The sequence below is a fragment of the Erinaceus europaeus genome, chromosome 2, assembly GCF_950295315.1.
Source record: "Erinaceus europaeus chromosome 2, mEriEur2.1, whole genome shotgun sequence".
NCBI lineage: Eukaryota > Metazoa > Chordata > Mammalia > Eulipotyphla > Erinaceidae > Erinaceus > Erinaceus europaeus.
The window spans coordinates 46184500-46210112 of record NC_080163.1 but is presented as its reverse complement, the minus strand read 5'-3'; the positions used below and the strand labels follow the sequence as shown (position 1 = coordinate 46210112).

Here is a 25613-nt window from a genome sequence, read left to right as displayed (position 1 = left end):
GAAGCCTCACATGATATGTTGAATTTCTGTGTTGTCTGTTGTGATATCTCCTCTTTCATTTACAAGCCAATTTATTTTGGTCTTCTCCATTTTTTTTTTTGAGTCTGGCTAAAGTTTTGTCGATATTGTTCACTTTTTCGAAGAACCAACATTTACTTTCATTGATCTTTTGTGTGGTTTTCTTATTTTAAATGTTATTGATTTTTGCCCTAACTTTAGTGATTTCTGTCCTTCTGGTTGCTTTAGGGTTCCTTTGTTGTTCTTCTTCTAGGTATTTAAGATGTGCAATCAGGCTGTTTGTGCTTTTTCTTGTTTCCTATTGTGTGCTTGTATGGCTATGAACTTCCCTCTCAGAACTACTTTAGCTGTGTCCCAAATATTTTGATAGCTGTGTCTTCACTTTCATTGAACTCTCGAAACATTTTGATTTCTTCCTTGATTTCCTCTTTGACCCAGTAGCTGTTAAGTAGTATACTGTTGAGCTTCCACATTTTGGGACTATTCCTAGTCCTTTGTTGATTGTTAAGTGTTTAATTCCACTGTGGTCTGAGAAGATGCTTGGGACAATTTCAATGCTCTTGAATTCGCTGATGCTGTCTTTGTAGCCTAATATATGATCTATCCTTGAGAATGACCCATGTGGACTTGAGTATAATGTGTATTCCAGTTTCTTGGGATGAATGACTCTGAAAATGTCCAATAGTTCTTGTTTATCTATCTCCTCATTTAGCTCCCTTATGTCTTTATTGATTTTCTGCCTGGATATTCTGTCAAGTTGAGAGAGTGGGGTGTTGAAGTTCCTTAGTATGACTGTGTTGCTGTTAATATATTGCTGTAGCTCTTTCAGTAGATGTTTGATGTATTTAGTTGGCTTTTCATTGGGTGCACAGATGTTAGCAATTGTGAAGTCCTCTTGATTGAATGATCCAATGAGCATTAAGTGGTGTCCATCCCTATCTTTTTAAATTTTATTTATTTTAAAGTGTATCATGTCAGATATAAGAATAGATGTTTCTGCCCTTTTTTGTGGGTCATTGGCTTGTATGATAGTTTTCCATCCTTTCACTTTGAGTCTGTGCTTGTCCTTTCACTTTGAGTCTGTGCTTGTCTTGTTAAGTTAGATGGGTTTCCTGTAGACAGCACATTGTTGGGTTGTGTTTTCTGATCCATCTTTCTACTCTGTACCTTTTAATAGGTAAATTCAGGCCATTAACATTGATGTCAAAGATTGTAGATATTTTAATGCCATTCTTATAGATTTTTAATGTGTTCTGACATATGGCTTATTTATGGTGGTCTGTTTATAGGAGACTTTTCAGAAATTTTTTCAGAGCAGGGTTGGTGATAGTTGATTCTTTCAACTGTTGCTTGTCTGAGAAGATTTTTATGCCTCCATCTAGTCTCAATTACAGCCTAGCAGGATACAGTAGTCTTTGTTGAAAGCTCTTCACATTGAGCACTCGCTTTCTGGTACTTTTGCCAGCCATGACATCAACTCCCCAGTCAATAACTTGGATCCACCTACATACCAGGTTTCAGGATCAGGGAAAAAAAACTGGTACAGTCAGGGGCCCTTTGGAATATATCTAAAATACGCCTACTAGCTATCTACAAAATGGAGACACTCCCCCATTCTTCATCTGCACTATTCCAGCCTTTAGGTTCATGATTAATCAATAATTTGTTTGGCTTTATATGTTAACTCTCTTTTCAGCCACCAGGTTCCAGATGCTAGCATGATGCCAACCAGACTTCCCTGGACAGACAATCCCACCAGTGTGTCCTGGAGTCCGGATTCCCCAGAGCCCCACCCCATTAGGGAAAGAGAGACAGGCTAGGAGTATGGATTGACCTGTCAATGCCATGTTTAGCGGGGAAGCAATTACAGAAGCCAGACCTTCCACCTTCTGCACCCCATAATGACTCTGGGTCCATACTCCCAGAGGGATAAAGAAAAGGAAAGCTATCAGGGTAGGGGATGGAATACAGAGTTCTTGTAATAGGAATTGTGTGGAGTTGTACCCCTCTTATCCTATGTTTTTTTTCCAGTGTTTCCTTTTTATAAATAAAATTTTTTAAATGCCACCAATTTATGCACGAGGGTTCCTTTGCTCCCACAACCTCTCCAGCATTTGTTATCATTTCTGATGTATGACATTCTCATAGGAGTGAATATTGTTGGTGTCTAAATTTCATTTTTTTCTAATAATCAATAACTTGGAGCATTTTTTCATGTCAACTAGCCTTTTAGGTCTCTTCTTTGGTGAATATTTAATTCATAGCACCTCCTCACTGATGGAGGAGGTCATTTGTTTATTGTATTGCTGAGTTAGTGAGTTCTTAATGTATTTTGGTTATTAGCTTTTTGTCTTGATATATGGCTTGCAAAGATCTTCTCTCATTCTGTAAGGATTCTCTTTGTGTGGTGGTTTCTTTTGCTATGCAGAGGTTTTTCAATTTGATATAGTCCCATTGGTTTATTTCTGGTTTTGTCATCCTTGCAATTGGACATTGGAAATGCCTATAAAACTTGGTGTTTTAAAGATGGAAAAGTGTCAAGCAATATAGTTAACGTGTCAGGCAACAATATTAATATGAAAATTTGACATTCCTTTATTTGAACACTAAGTCAGAAGAAGAAGATATAGAGAAATCAGTCCCATTCACTATAGCAGCAGAAAAAAATATCTAAGAGTAAATCTTTTTTTAAAAAAAAAAAAGAAATGAAACATTTATATAGTGAAAATTATGAGCCACTATTCAAGGAAAAAGAAGATAACAAAAGAAAAATGGAAATATATCCCATGTTCATGGATTGGAAGAATTAACATGATCAAACGAGCCCTATACAAATTAAATCCCATCTCCATCAAGATACCACCTATCTTTTTAAGAGAATAGAACAAAAACTACAAAAGATTATCTGGAACTAGAAAATACCTAGAATCACCAAAGTAATCCTCAGAAAAACATACAGAACTGGAGATATCATACTCCCATATCTCAAACTGTATTATAGGGCCATTGTAATGAAAATTGTCTGGAACAGGAACAAAAAAAGACACATTGACCAATGGAATAGAACTGAGAGCCCAGAAGTAGGCCTCCACTACTATGGACTTTTTGACAAAGGGGAATTAAATGGGGAAAGAACAGTATCTTTAACAAATTGTGTTGGGAAAATTGGGTTTAAACATGCTAACAAACGAAACTGAACCACTACATTTCACCACACACAAAAGCAAACTCTAAATAGATCAAGAACTTGAATGTTAGACCAGGAATGATAAAATACTTAGAAGAAGGGGTTGGGCGGTGGCGCAGTGGGTTAAGCACATGTGGCAAAAAGCGCAAGGAGGGGCGTAAGGATCCAGGTTCGAGCCCCCAGCTCCCCACCTGCAGGGGAGTCGCTTCACAGGCAGTGAAGCAGGTCTGCAGGTGTCTATCTTTCTTGCCCCCCTCTATCTTCCCCTCCTCTCTCCATTTCTCTCTGTCCTAGCCAACAACGAACAACAACAATGGCAATAATAATAACCACAAGGAGGCTACAAGAACAAGGGCAACAAAAGGGGGGAAAATGGCCTCCAGGAGCAGTGGATTCATGGTGCAGGCACAGAGCCCAGCAATAACCCTGAAGGGAAAAAAATACTTAGAAGAAAATACTGGCAGAATGCTTTTCTAACTGTTTTGTTCTTGATTTAGTACAGAGTGCCTTCCTAGATGTCAATGTACTCAAAAGGAATTCCTCTCCAAGAGCATGAGGAAATATATTCAATAATGCTTATAACTGCATTGTTCATAGTAACAAAACTCTTCAGAAAGCCAAAACGAATTAGTAATAATATACACTCATATAGGGTATACCGACCGGCACACCCAATAGAGCACACATATTATCATCCTCTAGGACCTCAGTTCAAGCCTCCAGTCTTCACCTGCAGGGAGGAAGCTTCATCAACAACAATAACTATAACAATAATAAAAATAGGGCAACAAAAGGGAAAAATAAATATAAAAAATTTTTAAAAGCAACTAAATAATGTGTTGTTTAGAAACAAATGTATATATGTTACTGATGTAAAGAAGAACAAATACTTAATAAACATTCAGGCTAGTTGATGCTTTTCATGAATATCAGAGATGTTATAATAGACGCACATAAGGATTTCCAAGGCCTTGGCATTGCTGGAACTCTTAGACAAGGCAATAGGTACCTGGGTAAATATTTTTACATATAAGTGTGTTATATATAAAGGTATATACATATAATTCATACATATTATTATATGTAAATGCATCTAAAAGAGTCTTTCTTAAACAATTCTTGTCTCACCATTCTTTGCTTGAACATCCTATTTTCATTTCTTTCTCCACTTTCATATTTTAAGGTTGTCTCATATTTCTATGGCTTGTGTTTCTGCGTCTACTTTATTGTGTTTCTCCTTGTTGAGAGTTAAATTCTCCTTGTTTCTTTCTCTGTGGCACTAGTAACTTGCAAGTGGCAAACTCCTTTAGTTTTTTTTGGGGGGGGAATTAATGGTTTACAATAAACAACAAATACAGTTGTTAGTACATGTGTAGAATTTCTCCTTTTTCTGCTAAACATTCTGAATGGGTGAATATTTTTTGATAAATTGCACATATACATTATATAACTTTTAAAAATATTGAATATATTTCAAAACAGAGTTAAAACTTTTTTTAAAAAAAACAGTAGTTTTTATGTTAGGCTGTCTGGATTCTGATCCTGATCCTGATTCTGCTACTTACTAGCATGGTGACCTTGGACCAATTATTTACTTATTTATTTTTAAACTAGAGCAGTGCTTGGCTCTGGCTTATGCTGGTGCTGGATATTGGACCTGGGATCTCAGAACCTCGCGTATGAAAGCCTTTTGCATTATGACTATTCTTTCCACTACCATTAGGCAAGTTATTTTAACACTGTATGTCTCAATTTGTTTATATCTAAAATGGGAGTACTAGTTGTGCCATAATGTTGAGCATTAAATAGTATATGCTTAAAATATAGTCTAGATAAAAATGGTAATTTTTTAAAAAAAGTTAACATAGATACATCCTTGAAACAAATATAAAAACAAAGTATATGAAAATATGTATCCTGCCATTATCAGAGCCACATCCTAAAGAATTAGTTCTCTGACCATTTATTTCAGTGTAACCTAAAGTAAAATCTAATGTATTTTTAATTGGGAGATTAATGGTTTACAGTACAGTTTTTGGCACATGGGTACAACTTTTATATAATTTTTATCTTTATTTATTTATTGGATAGACAAGCAGAAATCAAGAGGGAAGAGGGTGACAGAAAGAAAAAGTGACAGACACCTGCAGCACAACTTCACCACTCGCAGAGCTTTCCCCCTGCAGATAGTGGCTGGGGGCTGAAACCAGGGTCCTTACACATTGTAGCAAGTGCGCTCAACCAGGTACCCAGCCTTCATGAGTACAATTTCTCATTTCACCAAGATAGGTGTCTCAAAACACTTTAAACCCAAATTAGGTCCATTATCATGTACTTGGGCCTGAAAAGTCCTCCCACCCCCTTTCCTTCTCCCTGTCCTCCTTCCCCAGAGTCCTTTGCTTTGGTGCAATACACCAAACTAGTCCAAGTTTTACTTTACGTTTTCCTTTTTTTTTTTTTTCCTTGTTTCATAAATTCTGCTCACGAGTGAAATCTTCCCATATTCATCCTTCTCATTTTGGCTTGTCTCATTTAACATAATTCCTTAAGCTCCATCTGGGGCCCTTGCACATGGTAATATGTGTGCTAAACCAGATGCACCACCACCACCCGCCCTCAATTTCTGTAACTTTTAATATTTTATTAATTTATTTTGGATAAGGGCAAAAAGAAATTGAGGAGAGAGGGGAAGAGGTAGAGAGAGAGAAAGAGATGGGGGGAGAGAGAGGAACACCTGCAGCAGTGTTTTGTTAGTAGTGAAGCCTCTTCCCTGCAGTTGAGAACAGGGAACTTGGAACTTGCTGTAACGTGTGCTTTACCAGTTGTGCAAACTCCTGGCCAAAACTTCTTGTTCCTATAGTGTCCCACAGAACTCATTACAAATCAGTTAACCCAACTTTATTCTGTTAGTGTTTCTGGTGATCTTTGAGAGGTAGTAGCTAGACACAAAACATTCATTATACTCTATTATATTTGCATAATTAGGTAAGGTACCTGAAGGAAGTCCCATAGAACCAAGGGAGGGTATATGTCACAAGAGGAAGATTCAGGGCTCGAATGACTCGCCCCCCCAAAAAAAAAAAAAAAAAAAACCCAGAGTGGTATGACCACATTGCCACAAGAGAGAGAACTAACATTTGATTTCAAGACAGTTTATTACAACAAATAATAAAAGCAACAGAGTTTTAAGGAGAATCAAGAGCATGCATGGATTTAGAATAGCATTGTGTGATTAAAAGCATTGAGTGAAAAAGGCACTATAAAGTATAGAAGACATACTCAATACAAGAGGAAAATAAGCATTATATCATAAATGAGAATGTTATCTATGATGGTCTCAAACTGTATATTTAGGGGGTAAAATAGAGATATTTGTCAAAATACATAGCATCATGATCACATTCTTTAATTGACCCCAAAATTAACTGGAATAACTGCGTTTTCCTCTATTTCTTCGCCAGGGCACTGGGATGGGAGATTGGGTAGAATGGGCTTCAGAAACCTAAACTCATTAGTCCCGGTGCCCCCCGCGAGACACACCTCATACTGGTAGCTGTGCGACAGGGTCCCCGCGCCGCCCGCGTCCAGCAGGTGTCCCGGAAAGTGTCCCTCGGGCCCCGCCAGCGCCCCCGCCGCCGCCTCAGCCCGCCCGGCCCGCCGGCACAGGCACGCGGCCACGAAGGCCAGCAGCGAGCACAGGAAGAGCGACGACACGGCGGCCAAGGCCACCACCAGGTAGACGGTCAGGCGCTCGGGCCGCGCTCCGGCGGCGGCGGCACCCGCGGCGGCGGCGGCGGCGTCGGGCGCGGCGGGCAGCGGCAGGTAGGGCTGCGAGAAGCCATCGACCAGCAGCACGTGCAGCGTGACGCTGGCCGACAGCGGCGGGTCGCCATTGTCCCGCACCAGCACCACCAGCCGGTGTCGCGGCGCGTCGCGCTCGCTCAGCGCCCGCGCCGTGCGCACCTCGCCGCTGTGCGCCCACACGCCGAACAGCCCGGGCTCCGTGGCCTTGAGCAGCTGGAACGACAGCCAGGCGTTCTGGCCCGCGTCGCCGTCCACCGCCACCACCTTGCTCACCAGGTAGCCCGCGCCGGCCGCGCGCGGCAGCAGCTCGGTGCAGGGCGCGGAGCCGTTCTGCAGCGGGTGCAGCACGAAGGGCGCGTTGTCGTTGGCGTCCAGCACCAGCACGCGCACCCGCGCCTGGCTGCTCAGCGCCGGCGACCCGCGGTCCGTGGCGCCCACCAGGAACTCGAAGGCCTGCAGCGCCTCGAAGTCCAGGGCGCGCAGCGCGAACAGCTGCCCGCTGTCGGCGTCGATGGACACCAGCGCGCCCGGGGCCGGCTGCTGCGGGCGGCCGGTCGAGGCCGAGGCCGAGGGCGAGGCCGGGGCCGAGGGCGATGGCAGCAGCGAGTAGCTGAGCTGCGCGTTGGCGCCCTCGTCCGCGTCCCAGGCGCGCACGCTGCCCAGCGCCAGCCCGGGGCTGTTGTTCTCGCGCACGCGCAGGGTGTAGGCGCGCTGGCTGAAGGCGGGGGCGTTGTCGTTCACGTCGGACACGCGCACAGTCACCTGGTGCTGGCTCTGCAGCCGCGGGCTGCCCAGGTCGCTCACCGTGATCACGATGGTGTACTCGGCTCTCTCTTCTCGGTCCAGCGGCCTCTCTGTCACTAACATATAAAAATTTTCCAACTTGGGCTTCAAGAGAAAGGGAAGATCATTCGGGATGGAGCAGGTCAACCTCCCGTTGTCCCCGGAGTCAGGATCTGAAACACTGAATACAGCTACTACAGTCTCTGGGGAATTTTCTGGAGTAGAATTGCTGAGCGTAGACATAGTCAATTCTGGGGCATTGTCATTCACATCCAACACCTCTATAGCCACAGTGCATTTTCCTGAAAGGCCCCCGCCATCTGTTGCTGCAGTTTCCAAGCTGTAATATTGAATTGCCTCGAAATCTAATGCTCTTTTCAGTCGAATTTCTCCTGTTACTTCGTCTATTGCAAAAGGTTGACTTTTATCACCTTGAAAGAGAGTGTAGGCTAAATTCCCGTTTGTCCCTTCATCCAAATCTCTAGCAGAAACAGCGAGAACTAAAGAGTTTAGCGGACTGTCCTCGGCAACCTTTACCTCATAGAGCGACTGTAAGAACTCAGGGGCATTATCATTGATGTCTAGTACTTCAATATGGACTGCAGTGGTCCCCGACCTGGGGGGAGTCCCCCCATCCAGCGCCATTAGGGTTAAACTAAGTTCAGACTGCTCTTCCCGGTCCAGAGCTCTATCCAGCACCAGCTCTGGGTATTTCTTGCCTTCTCCACGATTATGAGTGACAACATGGAAGTAGGTGTTCGGGCTAATTGTATAGTTCTGAATAGTGTTACTGCCTATGTCAAAATCCTTAGCTATTTTCAGAGGAAACACAGACCCTGGTAAGACATTTTCTGGAATTTTGAGGAGCATTTCCCTCTCTAGGAACTCTGGAGAGTGGTCATTTATATCTGTAAGCTGCAAATCAGCTTGAAAAAACTGCACTGGGTTTTCCAATAACAGTTGGAAATGCAGTAAACAAGGATCTTTTGGCCCGCAGAGGATCTCCCGGTCTAGTTTTTCAAAGAGAAGTAAATCCCCGGTCTTTGTATCTAGCTGCAAGAGCTGCCTGTTTCCTTTGTAGTGAATTCGCGCACCCCGGGTGGCTAGTTCCGCCACCCTGAGCCCCAGGTCTTTTGCCAAGTTGGCCACAAAGGAGCCACTTTCTATTTCTTCTGGCATGGAATATCTAATTGTTGCAGAGTCAGCCTTCCACAACAACAACAATATAGCAAGAAAGATAACTTGCCTTTTCCATGTCATGTTTGCTAGCGCAGTCTCCATTGTTCAGACCCGATCCACGTGTGTGTGGAAATTAGGTGCATAATCAGCCTAGATCATCTGCTAAATAATCTGAAGTTAAATCTTTCTGCCCTTTGTACTAGACGGATGCTTTTCTGAAGATTTCTGTCATTAGATGATTCCTAAAATGTTTCCTTCTCCTAGGAAGTATTCAGTGTTCTAATTTCCAGCTTAATGGCGTCCGGAGTAGCGACGGAGTAGCCCCTTCATTCATTCTCCTAGCCTGCAGCGCCACCAGGCGTTTGCTTTTTCACTAGTGCAAACAGCATTTGTCATTTCACTCCAAATTATAACCTCAGTGTGTATCAGTATTTTTTAAAAGTTTTTTTTTATGGAGTGTTCTAATAATCATCAGTCAAATTAACTTTCGGTGAAAGAATACTTTTCAGAATAAACAAATAATAAATTAGTGTTCCTCACAGAAGTGTCTTTTGAGTATAGAAATAAGCTTTATCTTGTGGATTTCTTATTTGATTATAGTAAGAAGCTTTTTTTTGTTTACAATTTAATAGAATGATTTTTGCTTAGAAACATATATCACAAAAAAGTGCAAATTTCATGTGTACAACTGAATGAATTTTCAAGGACTGAACACCTTCCTGTATCACACTATGAAATTAAAACAAAAACATTACCAAAGCCCCAGAAACCCTTCCATTGGCATCTGATCACTGGCATCCCCCTTAAAAGTAAGTACACTCCTGACTGCAGTTATTGTATGGTTTGTGAGTTTTGTAAGCTTTCATACAAATGGAATTTGTATGAATTTGGCTTCTTTCACTCAGTACTGTATTTGGAGACAACCTGCTGCATATTATTGTTTATTTTATACTCATGCTTAGTATTATTCCATTTTATGACTAGCCATGATTTACTTCTCCATTATCCAGTTGGTATACATATAATGCTGCTATATCATCCTATGTAACCATAACTATAGTTATGGCTGAGACTCTGCCTGCATGCTGATTATATCAAGAAGTAAGCTGTTGCAGTCTTTTTATTATTCCTTTTTCTTTCTTTTCTGATAAAGACACAGAGAGAGATAGGGAGAAAGAGAGACTCCTGTGGAACTGTTCTACTGGTTGTGAAGTTTCCTCCTTGCATGTGGTCACCTAGAGTTTGAACCTGAGTTCTTGCTCATGGTCATGTGTATGCTCTACTGTGTGTGCCTCTGCTGTGCCCCACTGCAGCATTCCTGTACAGATCTTTCAGTGTCTATGTGTGCATTCATGTAGAATATATTTCTAGGACTTAAATTATTGTCGATTAATATGTTTACATATATTTCACATGCCATTTTTGTGAAAATAAGCCAGGAGTGAAAATTTAAGCTGTTCCATATCCTTGTCAAAATTGAATACTGTCTTTAATGTTAAGCACTCTGATGTGTGGTAGTAATATATATATATATAATTTAATATATGTAATATCATATGTACAATATAACATATATAGAATAATATATTTAAAAAAATTTTTTTTACCAGAGCACTGCTCAGCTCTGGCTTATAGTGGTGCAGGCGATTGAAACTGGGAGCTCTGGAGCTTTAGGCATGAAAGTCTTTTTGAATAACAATTATGCTAGCTCCCCTGTTATATATTATAACTTTAATTAGGAATAGCATTTCCATCACTAATTAACTGAATATATTATTTTTTGTCCCATAAATGTGATAAGAATTATGAAGTGCTTATCAAGCCTTTTGTGTATTTAAGACTTTTGGTTTTTTTCCTTACTGATCTCTAGAATTTCTTATATACTTTTGATATAGATTTTTTTTTTTAGATGTATGTGTTACAAATATCTTCTCCAATTCTATGGCTTATATTTGAACTCCATAAACGTATCTTTAATAAATAAAACTTTTTTATTGTTGTTGGATAGGACAGAGAGAAATGGAGAGAGGAGGGGAAGACAGAGAAGGGGAGAGAAAGATAGACACCTGCAGACCTGCTTCACTGCCTGTGAAGTGACACCCCTGCAGGTGGGGAGCCGGGGCCTCGAACCGGGATCCTTTTGCAGGTCCTTGCAATTGCGCCACCTGCGCTTAACCCACTGTACTACCGCCCGACTCCCAATAAATAAAACTTTTAATATTGTCAATTTTTTTAAAATTTATGGTTAGGATATCATGTGTCCTATTTAAGTACTTGTACCTTCAGATAACAAAATCATTCTGGGTTGGTGTGTGTTGAAAAAAATAATTATTTTAATTTTCACATTTAGAGTTATAATCTTCCTGAAATTAATTTTTCCATATGATTGAAAAAGTAATCATTTTTCCATATTAATATTCAAATGACTGTTTTCCACTTATTGAAAAGACAGTCCATTCTCCTCATTGTTTCTGAAGTATTAAGTAACCTTATTCAATACATTTTCCATTTCTCTACTTGATCTGCAATACCATGTTGTCTTAATTACTATAACTTTATGAAAAGTCTTGTTGCCTGGCAAACAAGTCCTCCAGTTTTGTAAATTTTTCACAAGATCATTTTGGTTATTGTTGTCCCTTTTTTTCATATAAACTTTAGATTGAGCGTGTGAATTTTCACAAAGAAATATCTGCTGAACTTAGGATGTAATTACATATATAGGTTGAAGAGAACTGACTTAGTTCCAACACTGAGTCTTATAAGTAGGAAACATATACACATATATTTATTTAGGGCATTTTCTCAATGATACTTTATTTTTCAATGTAAAAGTCTGATGTGGTTTATGTTGAATTTGGGTATTTTATGTTTTTGAAGCAATTATATGGCAATTGAGACTTTTAAACTTTCTGGTATTTGTTACTATAGAGAAATATTATTTGTGGGAGTCGGGCAGTAGTGCAGTGGGTTAAGCGCAATTGGCGCAAAGCGGTGCAAAGAGCAAGGACCGGCATAAGGATCCCGGTTCGAACCCCCAGCTCAGCACCTGTAGGGGAGTCGCTTCACAGGCGGTGAAGCAGGTCTGCAGGTATCTATCTTTCTCTCCCTCTCTGTCTTCCCCTCCTCTCTCCATTTCTCTCTGTTCTACCCAACAACAAGGACATCAATAACAACAACAATAACTACAACAATAAAGCAAGGGCAACAAGAAGGAATACATAAATATTAAAAACAGAAATATAATTTGTATTCAAATGCACCTTATATCCCATGCTATTGCTAACTTCATTTATTAATCCTACTAGATCAAAGTTATAGGTTCATTGTACTTTATGTATAACATCATGTCATTTTAAAAAGACATTCTCAAGTCTTCCTTTCTAACAATTGTGTTATTATTTATTCTTTACCTTATTTCACTGGTAGGACCCATAGTAAAATCCTGAAGTCAAATAGTAGAGACAAGAACACTTGCTCCTTGTTTGACTGAGGTAAATTCAACAATTTACCATTAGAATAATATTTAATACAGGTTTCAGATATATTTTCAAACTTTCCTTTCATTTTTTGCTAACAATTTTACCATGAATGAATGCTGAATTTTATCAAATCACTTTTTCTGTATGCATTCAGATTATCATATTATTTTTCCATTATCTGTTAGTTTGATGGAGTATACTTATTCATTTTCAAATATTGCATTTGTATTCTCAAAATGTGGAATTCCTATTTACTACTTACATTTTATATATTTCCAAATAATACTACCTTCTGTTTTATTTAGAAAATTTTCACCTGTTTATAAAAGATAAAGATCTACATTTTCCTTTACTATAATGTCCTATTCAAGTCTAAATGTCATGACTTACTTCAAGTTAGGCTAGCACAAAAATTATTTGAGACATTTCTTTATTCTAAGAGAGTTCATATAATTTTCTACCAGATATCCCAAATGTACTTCGAAGAGTTTACAGTGTCAATTGGACTGGTCAAGCTTTTAGTGAAATATTTACTTAGTAAATATTACTAGTCAGGTTTTCTATATTCTTATTTCAGATTAATAATTTGTGCTGTAAGACATGTTTTCCATTTTCCATAAATAATCAAATATTTTGATATGATGTTGTTCCTAGTATCCCTTTCTTGTTTTCTTAATTTCTTCAGGATTGCTAGGGATATTCTTTTCTTATCCTGATATTGGTGTTTACTTTTTTTTTCTTTACTAATCTTACAAGATTTATTTTAAAAATAGGTATATATTTTTAACATGAGAAAAGAGAGAACCAGAGCATTACTATGACACTTGTGGTGCCAGAAGTCAAACTTGGGACATCATGCTTGCAAGCCCAGTACTCTACCTGCTTCACAACCTCCTGGGCCACTTAAGTTTTTACTTCTGATAATTACCACAAATATCCAGTGTTCAGTCTTACTGATATTCTTTTGTCTAATATCACTTTACTGGGAGGCTAACGGTTTACAGTACAGTTGTTGACACATGATATTCTTGGTGTATAATTGTGACTTGGTGGAATTGCCTTTTATTTATATATATATATAGACATATATATATATATATACTGAATAGATGCATTGAGAAATTGATAAAGAGAAAGACAGATACAGACATTTCCAGTTCACTGCTTATAAAGCTTCCCCCAATAGATGGGGGGCCAGAGGTTTGAACCTAAGTCCTTGTGCATAGTAATATATTTTTTTAAATTTTATTTATTTTCCCTTTTGTTGCCCTTGTTTTTTATTGTTGTAGTTATTATTGTTTTTGTTATTGATGTTGTCATTATTAGATAGGACAGAGAGAAATGGAGAGATGGGGAAGACAGAGGGGGAGAGAAAGACACCTGCAGACCTGCTTCACGGCCTGTGAAGCAACTCCCCGGCAGGTGAGGAGCTGGGGCCTCGAACCTGGATTCTTATGCCAGTCCTTGCGCTTCGCGCCACGTGAGCTTAATCTGCTGCACTACCGCTCCCGACTCCCTGTGCATAGTAATATTTGTACTTAAGCTGATGCACCACCACCTCTAGGATATGTATATAGATTATATATAATCTCTCTATATATATCCTTTTTGCCTCCAGGGTTACAACTGGAGCACTCAGTGCTGGCACCACAAATCCACTGCTATTGGAGGTCATTCCTTCCATTTTTGACAGGTCAGAGAGAAACCGAGAGGGATGGGGAAGAGAGAGAGAGGGCGGAAAGGTAGGCACCTGTAGACTGGCTTCACTGCCCATAAAGCGAGCACCCTGCAGGTGGAGATGCCTGGGCTCAAACCCGGATATTTGCGTTCGATCCTTGCTCTTAGCACTATGCGCCCTTAACCTTAATCGAGTGTGCCACTGCCTGGCCCCCTATGATTATAATTATTTTCTTCCCCAGCTCTGGCTTATGGTGGTTGGGGGATTGAATTTGGTTGTTTCAGGCATGAGAGTCTGTTTCTAACATGCATGCTTAACCAGGTGCGCCACCACCCGGCCCGCATGAGAGTCTGTTTGTATAACAATCATGCTGACTCTCCCCCACCCTGTCTTTTTATTTTTTTATTCTATTTACCAAAGCAATGCTCAGCGTTGGCTTATGGTGGTTCCAGGAATTTAGCCTGGGACCTTGGAGCCTTAGGCATAAGGGTCTTCACATAACCACTGTTTTATCTCCAAGGCCCAGTTCTGGTGTATTTACTTATTCATACTCACATGCTCTGTATTATTATCTTCCTTCATTATTTGCATTTGATTGGTTACTTTCCTAATCTCATCAGATGCAATATTATATTATTGATATTTTTAGTCTTTTTTTTATTAACAGGCATTTCGATATCTAAAATTTCCCTCTAAGTTCTGTTTTGATAAATTCAAGACCATATATGAAATCTATTCTATGACTTCTCTGACCCATGGATATAGCATTTAGTCTTGAAACATTTTGGGATTTACAATATTTTTATTTTTTTATTATCACTGTAGTTAAAAGACACATTCTGAAAAATTTCAATTGTTAAAAATGTTTTCAAGTTTGCTTTATGACCCAGAATATCTATTACTTATATATTCTATATAAACATGAAATGATGTGTGTTCTCTCTGATGTGTTACATATGTGAGTTTGCATATTGTTTATATCTTTTACATTGTATTTATCTTAAATAAATTGTGTGTTCATATCTTCTATATTTTCAATGCATGTTTTTTATAAAGGAATTAAGAAAGTTATATCAAGTTTCCTTTTGATTGTTAATTTGCCTATTTCTCACCTATGATATCTCAGTTTAACTATTTTTTACCAAAACACCACTCAGCTGTGGTACTACTAGGAATTGAATTTGGGAACTCACACATGTGAGTCCCTCCCACAAGTAACTGCTACCTACCTCTTTAGCCCACAGTTTAAATTTGTACATCTTATTATTTCTTTTAGGGATAATGAATATATTTCAGACAACTTAGGCATGAACATTTTATTGTCTATTTCTGGTAATGCATCCTTTTAAAGTGCTCTCTCCCTTTCTATCTCCTACTTGCCTTTCAATTTCTCTGTCCTATCAGATATAATAGAAAGCTGTAAAAAATGAAAACAAAAAAAAGAAAAAAAATTGCAGCCATAACAGTGGATTCCTAATGCTGAAATGCAGTCTCAGCAATAACCCTAGTGGCAAAATCATTATCATCACCATCACCAGTAGTCTGGTGAAATAGCTCACTTATATAGTGTGCTGCTTTTCCATAAGTTTCACGTGGCCTGCACCACACAGACGGAAGCTTTGATGTATGCTCTCTGTCTCTCTCACTCTCTGCCTCTTATCTATCTTTAAAAAACATCATTTTATTGATAAAAGGCTGTCCATATTTGCATAATAGTTTAAGGTGAAATTATATTACCACTTGATAATCAAATATGAATAGATTAGGATAAACTTGGAAGAAATTATGTTTCTTTTGAAACATGGGAAGAAGTAACAGGAAAATCAAGAGAATATATTAAGCTACATTTGAATTGCTGTTAATACGGCAAAAGAAAATATAATCCCCTCCAGAGTATTGAAGCCTTTAGCTTTTAAAGGTCTAAAATTAATCTTGCTGCCAGTGAGGTCATTCAATGTATAGAGTGCATATGCACTAGGTCCTGAGTTCAATACCCGGTACCACATATGCCAGAATGATGCTCTAGGTGTGGTTCATTCCCTTGCATTAAATTAATCTTTATTATAAAGCAGTATGATGTGTGTGTGTGTGTGTGTGTGTGTGTGTGTGTGTGTGTGTGTGTGTGTGTGAGAGAGATATCTCTAAGGCTTTGCTACTCCATACTGACTTTTCTTCAAATAGAGAGAGGCAGCAAGGGGGAAAGAAGCCACAGAACCTAAGCTTCTTTCAATGCAGTGGAGAATGGGCTCAAACCTGGGACTCCCACACGCAAAGCAATGTACTATACAAGTGAGGTATTTTGCCGACCTAGTTCTTTTTTGTTTTATTTTATTATTACTTTATTATTACTCTGAGCACTTCTCCACTCTGGTTTATAGTTGTGTGTGGGGCTGAACCTGAGACTTTGGTGCCTCAAGCATGAGTCTCTTTGTATAACCACTACTATCTCTTCCATAACCCAAGTTTTAAGATTTTTAAAATAGTTTTATTAATGGATTGACAAATTCATTTGGTGAACATGCCATTGCAAAAGACCCTCTCTCCATTAATAAATGAAAAGAAACATTTAATATCAGTAAATATGGAATACTAACAATGTACTAGGTAAATATCAACTAAATAACTATGTTAATCTGTCACTAATTTGCTGTTAACGATAAGAGAAAATCACAATCCTGTTGTGTAGTAATACTTTAATGAAATACATGCTCAATGCAAGTTGGGAAAAATAAGTATGTGTATGTATATGGTCTCAGCTATTAGGAGACATAGCAAGAAAATCCACAAGAAAAAAGGTTGTTACAAAGACTTTCAAACAATCTCAATTTGCAAAGATAAAACTTTAAAGAAAAGGAAAGTACCACTATATTTAAAATTGCCAGGTTATAAGTTAGCTTTAAGACGTTTCATAAGCTGGTATTAACTAAGAAGTTGGTTTAAGTAAAATGACTTCAAAGCCTAGTTGACTAATTTATAGAAAGAATGACATGGGGAAAAATCGAATATATATATATATATGTATATATATATATATATATATATATATATATTTGAGCCAGTACAACTAAAATGTAAAGCGCAGTATTATTACAGAGGAAATTTAGTATAATCGGTTACATGCATATTTGGACTTGGTATACACATTTAGACAATACAGTATTTAAAAGATTGGAAAGGCAAAGGTAGTTAAGACTGCCAAAACTGGCCAACTACAGTACTTACGTAAATATAAAGCTATTCCTGCTATCAGGGTTTTCTTTAATGTCTCTCTCAGTGTCCTGAACAAAGAGTTTGGGGAATACTGGCTTCTGGAAATTAAACTCACCATTCCTATTGTCCCCCGCGAGACACACCTCATACTGGTAGCTGTGCGACAGGGTCCCCGCGCCGCCCGCGTCCAGCAGGTGTCCCGGAAAGTGTCCCTCGGGCCCCGCCAGAGCCCCCGCCGCCGCCTCAGCCCGCCCGGCCCGCCGGCACAGGCGCGCGGCCACGAAGGCCAGCAGCGAGCACAGGAAGAGCGACGACACGGCGGCCAAGGCCACCACCAGGTAGACCGTCAGGCGCTCGGGCCGCGCTCCGGCGGCGGCGGCACCCGCGGCGGCGGCGGCGGCGTCGGGCGCGGCGGGCAGCGGCAGGTAGGGCTGCGAGAAGCCATCGACCAGCAGCACGTGCAGCGTGACGCTGGCCGACAGCGGCGGGTCGCCATTGTCCCGCACCAGCACCACCAGCCGGTGTCGCGGCGCGTCGCGCTCGCTCAGCGCCCGCGCCGTGCGCACCTCGCCGCTGTGCGCCCACACGCCGAACAGCCCGGGCTCCGTGGCCTTGAGCAGCTGGAACGACAGCCAGGCGTTCTGGCCCGCGTCGCCATCCACCGCCACCACCTTGCTCACCAGGTAGCCCGCGCCGGCCGCGCGCGGCAGCAGCTCGGTGCAGGGCGCGGAGCCGTTCTGCAGCGGGTGCAGCACGAAGGGCGCGTTGTCGTTGGCGTCCAGCACCAGCACGCGCACCCGCGCCTGGCTGCTCAGCGCCGGCGACCCGCGGTCCGTGGCGCCCACCAGGAACTCGAAGGCCTGCAGCGCCTCGAAGTCCAGGGCGCGCAGCGCGAACAGCTGCCCGCTGTCGGTGTCGATGGACACCAGCGCGCCCGGGGCCGGCTGCTGCGGGCGGCCGGTCGAGGCCGAGGCCGAGGGCGAGGCCGGGGCCGAGGGCGATGGCAGCAGCGAGTAGCTGAGCTGCGCGTTGGCGCCCTCGTCCGCGTCCCAGGCGCGCACGCTGCCCAGCGCCAGCCCGGGGCTGTTGTTCTCGCGCACGCGCAGGGTGTAGGCGCGCTGGCTGAAGGCGGGGGCGTTGTCGTTCACGTCGGACACGCGCACAGTCACCTGGTGCTGGCTCTGCAGCTGCGGGCTGCCCAGGTCGCTCACCGTGATCACGATGGTGTACTCGGCTCTCTCTTCTCGGTCTAGCGGCCTCTCTGTTTCCAGGGTGTAGAAATTCTTGAAAGTTGGTTTTAATATAAATGGTACATTATCTGGTATCGAACATATCATTTTCCCATTATCTCCGGAGTCTCTATCTCGTATTCGGAAGATAGAAACTACAGTTTCAGGGGCATTTTCTGGGATGGAGCTGACAAGTGAAGATATGATCAGTTCAGGAATATTGTCGTTCACATCCACAACCTCTATGACTACAATGCCTTTTCCAGAAAGGCCGCCTCCATCTGTAGCTTCAATTTCCAAGTGATAAGATTTAACTTGTTCAAAATCCAATTGCTTTGTCAGTCGGATTTCTCCTGTGAGTGCACTTACTGAGAAAATCAATTTAATGTCATCTGATGGTTGGAACAAACTGTACGAAATACTCCCAAAGTTTCCATCATCTATATCCCTAGCTAAGACAGTAAGTATTGGGGAATCTACAGGACTGTTTTCCAGGACCTGAATCTTATATGGACTGTGCACAAACTCAGGAGCATTATCATTAACATCCATGATCACGATTTGTATAGTGAGGGTGCCAGACCTGGGTGGAGACCCACCATCTACCGCGGTCAAAGTTAAACTGAACTCAGCCTGCTCTTCTCGATCCAGTGATTTATCCTGCACCAAATCTGGGTACTTCTTGCCCTCGCTATTATTTCTAGTGACTATGTGAAAATGAGAAGTAGGGCTGATAGTATATTTTTGAAGACTATTGCTGCCCACATCCAAATCCTGAGCCAATTTCAGTGGGAACAGAGTCCCTGGCCGACTGTTTTCTGGTATTTTCAAGATCATTTCCCTAGCTGGGAAAACTGGGGAATGATCATTTATGTCCTGGATTGATAATTTGCCTTCAAAAAACTGCACTGGAATTTCCAGGACCACTTGGAAATGTAGTACACATGGTTCAGTGGAACCACATATCTCTTCCCGGTCCAATTTCTCCATCAAAAGCAAATCTCCAGTCTGGTGATCCAGCTGCAGACGCAGCTTGTCGTCATCAGACACCACCCGAGCAGATCGGCTGTCCAGCTCCCCAATTGTCAGGCCCAGGTCCTTAGTCAGATGGGCTACAAAGGAGCCGCTCTCTGATTCTTCCAGCACAGAATAATGAACAGGCTCAGGACAAACCTGAGAGAACACCATCAACATAAAGAACATCACTTGCCTGTTTGGATGAATTTTCTCCAGCATCTCCATGTTGGAGTCCTTGTGTTGCAATCCTCTCAGTAACCACAAAAAGGCTTAGGGTATTCTATTTTGATTTCTTGTTAGCTGTAATCCTCACGTTGTTGCTTTAAATATTAAGTTAATTTAGTTTATTGCTGCCCAAACTTATAGGTGACCCAGCACGGTTGTCAGAGCTTCTTCTGAGTGTTTTAATTTCGTAATGCAGCAAAGGAAAGCTTTTTTAGAGCTATTTATCTCTAATCTTAGCCTGCAGCGCCACCCCGTGTCTGGGTTGAGAAACTATCAACAATATTTTCCAATCTAAACATACCTTGAAATCTTCAAATATATGCTTTTTTATACAGTGTACAGAACTTTGACAAACTTTGATATTCCATAAAACGTTAAATAAATAGTATTCTTTATAAATATATTCTAGGGTAATTATTAGCATAATGTGAGACAGAGGTCTACATTTCCCTACACCCAAGCCAGTAGAATGTTAAAGAACTCAATTTCCCCTTTACATAATATAACCAGGGGAGACAAACTCAAAATTTTCAATTTGTAATAGTTAGGCACGCTTATTTACAACTATATGAGGAATTTATGATGGTGTAAAGTTTGCTAGGGCATATTACTCATGCGGTGAAAAAGAGAACTTGTTTATACAGTTACAGCACAGTGTACAACTATTTTGATTACACTGAAAATAAACTGATGTACACCTAAACAACTTACTATAATAGTTATAGTCAGTATATTTAATCGCATAATTTTTCCTCCGTAAATATGTTTTAATATAATTAATGTAATCAATCATATTTTGCATTGAAATTATTTTAAATACCAAGAAACTTACATTTTTCCCCCCCAGGGTTATTGCTGGGCTCGGTGCCTGCACCATGAATCCACCGCTCCTGGAGGCCATTTTATTTCCCCCTTTTGTTGCCCTTGTTGTAGCTTCGTTGTGGTTATTATTATTGCCCTTGTTGATGCAATTCGTTGTTGGATAGGACAGAGAGAAATGGAGAGAGGAGGGGAAGACAGAGAGGAGGAGAGAAAGATAGACACCTGCAGACCTGCTTCACCGCCTGTGAAGCGACTCCCCTGCAGGTGGGGAGCCGGGGGCTCGAACCGGGATCCTTAAGCCGGTTCCTGCGCTTTGCGCCACATGCGCTTAACCCACTGCGCCACCGCCCGACCGCCCGACCCCCTTTACATTTTTATAATCATAGAATGTGTCAGTGAAAAAAGAAAGTATTAGGGGCTCAAGCATGGTTCCCACTGCATTGGAGTGGGCTTTGATGTTGTGGTCTCTTTTCACTCTTTCTCTGCTTCTGTCTGTTTCTCTGAAAAAGTCATCACAGAATAGTGGAGCCCTGACAATAACAAGTGATAACGTTTTGAAAGCCTGGATTATAGTGGTTATTCCAATAGATGTCAATTGAATAAATAGTCCACTCTAGTATTTGTTTCCACCTTTATAATTGTCTGACCATACAGTAGTGAACATAACTGAAACTGAGTATGGAATTCTGAGAGTGCTAACTTCTATCTGATTAAGATTTATTTGATTCTAGTTCTACTAATTCCTGTAGGAGATATAAAATAGCACTAATCATATACCTTACAATTTTCTCTCATGTTTAGGGCAAGCCTGAAGAAATAAATATATAACAACATTAAGTGAAATTAAGATAATTAAAATCTTATGCTAAAAAAGAATACAAGAAATAATACTTCATATGTAAATGGAAAATAAATCTGAGTAAGAGCAAATAGTTATCAAAATATTAACCAAGTTCTAACTAAATTACATTACAGTTCAGAACAAAATACAAACTATATTTTGTTTACTTATTTCTCTGTTAATATAGCAATAGTGCTATAAATTAGTTATTTTCTCTTCTCAATCCAAAGAAAATGAAAGGTAGATATTAATATATGTGCCATTATACACTAGATATCACTCTCAGCATTTTATATATCAACTCATTTCCCCTCAAACAATATTATCAAGTTGACATTCTTATTAGTGACATTTTATAGATAAGAAATTGTCAAATATAAGTAAGCTGCTTATATTCATACACTATGTAAAATGGCAAAGCTAAGATTCATAATATTACATTTCCAGAACTGAAACCATTAAGAGCCAAAATGGGACTGGAGAGGTAAATACATTTTATGTAATTTAGATACAAGTTTCACCTTTGTGTTATACTGATCCCATGGGTAAAATAAATTTTTAATTAATATAAGAACCTTTGAAACAGTTTATCACCCTTTATAGGAAGGTACACAAAGAAATTGGAAGGAAAACAAATAGTTTTCTTGTGATGATAATATAAAATTGTAAGGATAACATATTTGGTGAATTCCCCATCACTTTAAATATTGAGAAATATCCCTATGTATAGATTTTTCACAACATTGTTATGGTGTAAAGTTAAAATCAAGTAGAAAGACCAAAAAAGGATAAGCTGACATAGCATGTTTTTGATTATTTCCCCAAAACTTCCAAACATAAAATAACATTCACCTATTAATAAGAGAAATAAACAGAGCATCATTCTAGCATGTGCAGTGCCAAGGATTAAACTCAATGCTTCATGCATATAAATGCAGTGCTCTACCCACTTCATAACTTCACTGGCTGCCAAAATAAAGTTAAAATATATTTATTTTAAATCTGCATGAAAAGCATTAATGATGTAAATAATTATCAGCACTGTTCCATTTACTAGAAATGCATTATCTATTCTGACTCATTAACAATATACATAACTGAGAGGCTGGACAGTGCTGACATCCAGTTCAGCATACACATTACAGTAATGTGTGCAAGGACCAAGGTTCAAGCCCCTGGTCTCTACCTGGGGGGGCAGGGGAGAACACAGGGAACATTGAAATAGTCCAGCAGGTGTCTCTCCCATCACCCCCTTCCCTCTTAATTTCTCTCTACATATACCCAAAATAAATAAAGAAAAACAATTTACCTAATTGCTTGCCAGACCTGAAGTATGACATTTTAAATGTATTTCTCCTTTGGGATATACCAAGACAGAGTCATTAATTGGAGGGGTGATCTGGAAATTAAGTAACTGTTTCATTCCCTGTAAAACATAAGAATGCTAAATATTATCAATGGGAAAAATAATTTTGTAGAAATCAGGATACTAGTAATCCTTGCAAAGTTCAAATGCTGAAAATACATATTCTTCAGTTTTTAATAATTACAAGTGTTCTTATAAAGGGAGAGAGTATTTTTAGACCTTTAATATTATTTAAACCATAGTACTGATCATACATGATTTATGGTGGTGTAAGGGACTGTATCTGAGACCTCTAAATCTCAGACAAAGTTGTTTTTTTTTTTTTTTTTTTTTTACCAGAGCACTGCTCAGCTCTGGCTTATGATGGTGCTGGAGACTGAACCTGGGACTTTAGAGCTTCAGGCCTGAGTCTCTTTGCATAAACATTATGTTATCTACCCCCACCTGACATGAAAGTCTTTTACATAACTATAATGATTTTATGATTGTATTATTATGTGAAGGGGAACATAAGGGATATTATCCATTAATTGTTGATTAAAGTAAGTTGATGAGAAGTTATTAGATTTCAGCTGCTATTTTCAGTTCCTTAACTCACAGTTCAAATAGTATTATTTCAAAACATTAAGCTGGCTTTAATGATTGGCTAATCTCAGTTGTTTGTGAATTCTACTACAAAGTATTTTTAAAGAAATTGCCTTTTACAACTTTGTATGAGATATAAATTAGATACATCAGCTGGACATTTGAATGAAATAACCACAAAACAAATGGCACTGTTTATTAGAGAAGGCAAACTAAAACTTAATACCAGATAATTAATAAAATATATAAGAATTTTTAAATACTCATTGAAATGTAACCTTAGCATTCTATGAATATTCTGCACTTGCTCTTAGCCAAAAGGCTGAGAAGCGATTCTATGAATATTCTGTTCCTGGAAAGTTCTGTCCTTCTGGATGAGAAAAATGCCTGTGACGAGAAATTTTATTTTTCTCTAATCAACTTTTTTATTATCTTTATTCATTTATTGGATAGAAACATCCAGAAATTGAGAGGGAAGGGGGTGACATATACAGAGAGAAACAGAGAGACACTTGCAACACTGCTTCACCACTTGCAAAGCCTTTTTCCTGCAGATGGGGATCAGGACAGGAGCCTGGGTCCTTGAGCATTGTAACATGTGCAGGCAACCAGATGCGCCACCATGTGGCCCCTAGTCAACTTCTTAAATTGAGGAATATATTGTTACTTTAAAAAAAGTTTGTCTGAACTACCAAATGGTTTCATTCATATGTAGAATCTAGAGAAATGATACTCATGAACTTGGGGGAAAAAGAACAGAAGCAAGAAAATTGTTTATAAGACTTGTGGAAACTATAGTGGTTATTTGAGAGGTGGGAGGGTGGGGACAGAGAACTTTGGTGGTGGGTGTGGGACAATACATTGGAATCTTATAATCTTATAACCTACTATTAATCACAAATAAAAATATTTTTTAAGTTTGTCAGGGCTGGGAGACTTTACAAGTGTGAATCCTAAACGCCATGGGTGGCACTAGGAGAACTCCATGTAGAGTGCAGCAGTGCAGAATGTAGAGTTTAGTGTCTCTCCTTTGTCTCCTTCATCCTTCCACTCCCCCTCCCCCCCAATAAAAATCCCAGGAAAGCTCTCAGAGGTCATGCCAAGCATACACAAGCCCCCAGTGTTGCTTTCAAAAAAAGTTAGTTTCATTCAAAATAGCCATAAGATTTGTTTTAGTAGTTTTGTGGTTTTATTCTTACTTATAGCCAAGTTTATACTGTCACTATGATATTGCTTTTTTTTTTTTTTTGCCTCCAGGGTTACTGCTGGGGCTCAGTACCTGCACTATGAATCCACTGCTCCTGGAGGCCATTTTTTCCCTTTCGTTGTCCTTCCTTATTGTTTATTGGTGTTGTTGCTACTATTATTGTTGTCGTTGTTGGATAGGACAGAGAGAAATTGAGAGAGGAGGGGAAGCCAGAGAGGGGGAGAGAGAGAGAGACACCTGCAGACCTGTTTCACCTCCTGTGAAGTGACTCCCCTGCAGTTGGGGAGCCCAGGGCTCCAACCAGATCCTTATTTTACGCTGGTCCTTGCGCTTAACCCGTTGCACTACCGCCGGGCCCCCAACTCTCTATTCTTTTTAAAATTACCATATAAGAGATATAATGTTTGTTGGTGAGTAGTGTTTATCTCAAAAGGATCATATATGTAACCCTGAGTCATTTCAGGTTGAAATTTGGAAGCGGGAACACAGAAAAAAATTACCTTGTAAGTCGCCATCTAAGTGTCAAATAGGTATCAAAGTGTAGGATTGTAAAGGACACTACTGTTAGCATAACACACACATCACACATTTTTGAGGTTAAAAAAACATCCTTGTGGGGGCCGGGCAGTAGCGCAGCGGGTTAAGCGCACATGGCACAAAGCACAAGGACCAGCATAAGGACCCTGGTTCAAGCGCCTGGCTCCCCACCTGCAGGGGAGTCTCTTCACAGGCTGTGAAGCAGGTCTGCAGGTGTCTATCTCTCTCTCCCCCTCTCTGGCTTCCCCTCCTCTCTCAATTTCTCTCTGTCCTATCCAACAACAACGACAACAATAATATTAACATGGATACACAACAAGGGCAACAAAAGGGAAAAAAATGGCCTCCAGGAGCAGTGGATTCATAGTGCAGGTACCTAGTGCAGGCACCGAGCCCCAGCAATAACCCTGGAGGCAAATATATATATCCTTGGGTTGATAAAATTT

At 40.1% G+C, this 25613-nt stretch overlaps 2 protein-coding genes across 2 annotated transcripts; both read right to left on the bottom strand.

The window, feature by feature from the left end:
* Positions 1-6341: 6341 nt before the first annotated feature.
* PCDHB5 (protocadherin beta 5) lies at positions 6342-9385 on the bottom strand. Its single transcript, XM_060179638.1, has one exon. The coding sequence runs from the start codon at positions 9071-9073 to the stop codon at positions 6611-6613; it is 2463 nt and encodes an 820-aa protein (XP_060035621.1). The 5' UTR covers positions 9074-9385; the 3' UTR covers positions 6342-6610.
* Positions 9386-16806: 7421 nt separating this feature from the next.
* Positions 16807-20021, bottom strand: PCDHB4 (protocadherin beta 4). Its single transcript, XM_060179637.1, has one exon. It carries the CDS (start codon positions 19807-19809, stop codon positions 17347-17349), a length of 2463 nt encoding a protein of 820 aa, XP_060035620.1. The 5' UTR covers positions 19810-20021; the 3' UTR covers positions 16807-17346.
* Between the last annotated feature and the right edge of the window lie 5592 nt (positions 20022-25613).